The 4,526-nt window shown below is 51.4% G+C and overlaps 1 protein-coding gene across 1 annotated transcript; it reads right to left on the bottom strand.

The window, feature by feature from the left end:
* Window positions 1–678: 678 nt before the first annotated feature.
* LOC144827493 (uncharacterized) lies at window positions 679–3,643 on the bottom strand. Its single transcript, XM_078685784.1, has 2 exons — window positions 3,135–3,643; window positions 679–2,859 (listed from the first exon to the last, which is right to left on the bottom strand). The coding sequence occupies exons 1-2, from the start codon at window positions 3,553–3,555 to the stop codon at window positions 1,874–1,876; spliced, it is 1,407 nt and encodes a 468-aa protein (XP_078541910.1). The 5' UTR covers window positions 3,556–3,643; the 3' UTR covers window positions 679–1,873.
* Between the last annotated feature and the right edge of the window lie 883 nt (window positions 3,644–4,526).

Genomic DNA, 4,526 nt, shown 5'->3' with positions numbered 1-4,526 from the left:
TGATTACCGAATGTAAAAGAATGTAAAAGAATGCGATACGTACATACCGAAAATCGGATACAGTACGAATCGGTAACACACCGAATCGGATGCAAACACCGAATCGGTGCATGTACAGAATCGGTAGTGACACCGAATCGGACATAAGCCGAATCGGTGCATGTACCGATTCGGTAGTGACACCGAATCGGACATAAGCCGAATCGGTGCATGTACCGATTCGGTAGTGACACCGAATCGGACATAAGCCGAATCGGTGCATGTACCGATTCGGTAGTGACACCGATTCGGACATAAGCCGATTCGGTGCATGTACCGATTCGGTAGAGACACCGAATCGGACAGATGGCAAATCGGAGAACCTACCAATTCGGTAGATTCACCGATCGGGAAAATCCCCGCTTCGGACAGATGGGGAGATGTAGGGAGACACAGAAACACCGATTTTGGCTCAAAATCGGTAGAATCCACTCGGCAATTACCATGGATTACGATCAGGTGGTAACCAACTCCAACCCATAAAAACAGCCCCAAAATGCATTGCAACTTGCAGGATGGCAGCTTTTTATGTCATAGCGAGGCGGCTACGGCTACAGCAGCAAGGAGAGAGGGAATGGCAAAGAGAGGAGCAGGTATACAGACAACGTATCACCCTGATCATGCTGACAGATGCAGAGATCCTACAGCGGTACAGGCTGGACTCAGAGACCATCACAGACCTCATTAGGGACCTCCAACCCCTGTTGCAGCACCCCACCCCAAGGGCACACGCAATCCCTGTGCAGGTGCAGGTGCTATGCTGCCTACACCTGCTGGCGTCTGGCAGCTACCAAAGTGTAGTCGCTGTGGCAGGAGGGGTGACCCAGAGCAGCCTGTCAAGGTTCTTCCACAAGTTCCTTGATGCCATGATCCAGAGGATGGCCCACTACATTTCCTTCCCTGCAACCCAGGCAGAACTTGTACAGACCAAAGCAGACTTTTACCAGATGGCAAGATTCCCCCACATCATTGGCTGCATAGACGGCACACACATTCCGATTTGCCCACCATCTGACACAGAATACATCTACCGCAATCGGAAGTCCACTCACACCATCAACGTACAGGTGATCTGCAATGCGAAATGCACCATCACAGACCTGGTAGCAAAATTTCCGGGTAGTACCCACGACTCCTACATTTTCCAACAGAGCGGCATCTATGCACGGCTGATGGCTGGGGAATTTGGAGAAGGATACCTCCTAGGTGAGACACATCATCAGCCCCCCATAACCAAAAACAGCAAAGTGAAATACATGTATGCATGTAAGTAATTTTACCCCTTTTCCTTCTAGGCGACAGTGCATATGCCCTCCGTTCATTCATTCTCACCCCCTACCTCAACCCCTCTACACCCAGCCAAAGGAGGTATAACCGTGCCCACAAAAGCACCAGGAATGTTGTGGAAAGGACATTCGGCATCTGGAAAAGCAGGTTTAGATGCCTGCACAAGAGTGGAGGTGCAAGGCAGTACACCCCCATCACCTGTTGCAAAATCATAGCTGTCTGTGCAATGTTACACAACCTTGCGGTGAAGAAGGGCACTGAGGTGGAGTTGAGTGACTACGAGGACCATGATGACGACGAAGCTGTGCCACTAACACAGCCAGCTGGGGTGTGTACGCCAAGTGATGGGAGATATAGACGTGAGGAGATAACAGCAAACTATTTCTGAGTGAGTACAAATGCACAGACAGGTGAATGGTTGTGTTGAATAAGCAATTTTTAATACTGTTGCTACACAGTTACTGCACTGATGTGCAACAAAAAAAAGGTGTAATGTCAATGAAAACAAAAGTCTAGGGTCCAGGTTGCCTCACCCGCCCTTGCTAGGCTATTTCTTTGAGCGCTTTGCAGCCCCACTGTGGTGTCCCTCACCCCCTTCAGAATGACCAGCGGCATCTGCGGAGCGCCTGGTGCTCCTGCGTGGCTCTGACGCAGCGCTGGCCGGGCTGCTGCGGCTGCTGCTGTCCCCAGCATCCCCCAGGTCCAGGGCAGGATTTGCGGCAGTGTTAGAGATGATCAAGGCCTCCATTGCTGTCGTGATGCGGGCCATTCCCCTTGTCAACTCTGCGGTATTTTGAGCGAGACTAGACTCCATGTTGGCACCACGCTGACAGAGTTGTGCCGTTGCTGCAGCAAGGCGGCTCAAGGAGCGGTTCTGCACCCGGGCATCCCGCCTGCGCACCACCTCTTGCTCCTCCATTCTGCCACATAACTGTGTGATGGCAGTGGTTAGCCTGCCTAAACCTGCTACTGCCTCCTTGTTGGAAGCCACAAAGGCCTGAAATCCTTTCACCATTTCCCCCATCTGCAGGTTGTGCTGCAGGAGCTGGCGTTGGCATGCCATGATGGATTTCGCCTGCTGCCTTTGGATCTTCACCATATTGCCTTCGAGGCCCCGGAACACACTGGCCTCCCGTGCTGGGTCTGCAGTGGTGGGAATGGCACGGCGCCGGGTACTGCTGCTGCCCGCCTGCTGCGTGGGCTGGGGTGCCACTGGTGGGGGTGTGGTGCTGGCCGGGGCCTGAGCCCCTGCTCCCAGGACAGGGTGTACTGGAGCCACAGTGGCAGGAGCTGGTGTAGGTGGAAAGAGCTCCCTTGTCGGGGAGTTCTCTGGGGAGAATTGCAAGGAGGGTGTGCTTTGCATTTGTGGGGAGTTAAGTGCATCAAAGTCAATTTCCAGGTCTCCCTCAATATCCAGGCCTATGGTGTTTTCCTCCTCCTCCTCGGCAGCCTGACTCGTGCTCGGCCCTGCGAGTGCAGTGGTAGATGGTGCTGCTGCCTCCTTTGGCAGTGTTTGTCCGCCTGATGGTGCCCCTAGGTACAAAGAAGCATTTGTAAATAGAGTACCGATGTATTACAGTCAGTACAATTAAAGCATTCCACATGTCCTAGCATCTCCGTAGAATGTGTTCCACTGTTTCATGTCTTGTGATTCTGCACTGCCATATTTTGATACCTACTGCTGACTGGATGTACCATGATGCTTGTCTCTTGTATGTTGGTTGCAGTACTGTGCTGGGGTTTGGCTATGCATTGTGTCTAATGGGGAGGTGTCTGGTAGGGTGTGTCCTGATGCGCATGCCTCTTACCTGTAGCTGTAGCTCTGGCTGAGCTGTCCAGGGTCCCAATTCCGGTCACGCTCTCCCTCTCAATGGTGCTGGAGACCAGTTCCTCCAGCTCGGTGAGGGGTGGCGCCGGGTTCCTGCCACCACCAGTGACTCCAGCCTGCTTCTGGATCTCTGCCATCTTCCGTTTGGTCAGGCTGCGGATGTCGTAGAAGCGCTTCTTCAGCTCATCCAGGGACCTGGGGGTGACACCCACAGCGTTGACCTTCTGACCGATATCGCTCCAGAGCCTCCTCTTGGTGCTTTCTGGCACATTGAGGGACAGCTTTCCGAATAGCTGCCGGTGCACCCTCACCACCTCCTCAACCAACACCTGCAGCTCGGTGCTGCTGAACTTAGGCTTCCTCTTCTGGCTGGACTTCTGGCTCTCACTCTGGTTTGCCATCTTGGTCTGAACAGTTCACTACCTCCTACTCCCACTGCTGCTAACTGTGACTGCTCAGCTCAGGCTGGCTCTCCAGAAAGTTCTTAATTGGCTGCACCTGCCAGGGTTGAGACTCCCTGTTTGGGAGGGGGAGGGGGAGCCACCTCATTGGCTGAAGCGGCTTTTACCGAATCGGCTATCTCCGATTCGGATATTACCGATTCGGTAAAATCCGAATCGGTATCATCCGATTCGGAGATAGCCGATTCGGTTTCTTCAATGCATTCCTATGGGCTTTTTGGCCATGGGTGTGTTTTCATACCTCCGATTCGGTAATTGCCGATTCTGATTTTTCCGACTCGTCTAATTCCGAATCGGTGGTAGGCGATTCGGTACTTTCCGATTCGGTCCGTGCTGATTCGGTACGTACCGATTCACATTACCGATGCCGACCGATTCCCTATTATTTCGCTGTTTGTTTCCTACATCTCGTTTTCCGATTTCAGAATACCGAATCGGCCCGCCTCGGTATTTTGGAATCGGAAATTCCCTTTTACCTACATTTCACGGGGGGAGCGCCCGGTACGCGCACCGGGGAGCTTACCGGGGAGCGTACCATGGGGAAAACCCATTGAAACAGTAAAATAATAATTTAAAGTGTTTAGAGGTAGGGTAGCTCTGAATAGAGTTGTTTTGTTGTGTGGGTGATTTAAGTACCAACATGTAGGTACCAATGCAGAGTCTTAAATTCAATGTAGACCGTCTCCACTGTAGATAATTTGCATGTTGTTACAGAAGTTATTATGGTATATGGAATCCATACCATAGTCTGTCAGGAAAGCAGAAACAGATCCTTTAAGCACTCCCTGAGAAGGCCTATGGGATTACTATGTAACACAAAAAAGTTGCACAGTATACTGTAAGTCTCACTTTATATTATAATCATTTTGGTACTACTTCATGAATTACATATAAAAATGAATAATGTCTCA

This window comes from Lissotriton helveticus, chromosome 4_1 (assembly GCF_964261635.1).
Source record: "Lissotriton helveticus chromosome 4_1, aLisHel1.1, whole genome shotgun sequence".
In the NCBI taxonomy this organism is placed as follows: Eukaryota; Metazoa; Chordata; class Amphibia; order Caudata; family Salamandridae; genus Lissotriton; species Lissotriton helveticus.
This window is presented reverse-complemented; position numbering and strand designations above follow the sequence as displayed.

Excerpts from the sequence above, each read along its gene's own strand:
- LOC144827493 (XM_078685784.1), bottom strand. The coding sequence starts at position 3,555 with ATGGCAAACCAGAGTGAGAGCCAGAAGTCCAGCCAGAAGAGGAAGCCT. Across the intron at positions 2,860-3,134 it reads AGCCAGAGCTACAGCTACAG|GGGCACCATCAGGCGGACAA; the intron begins GTAAGAGGCATG and ends CTTTGTACCTAG.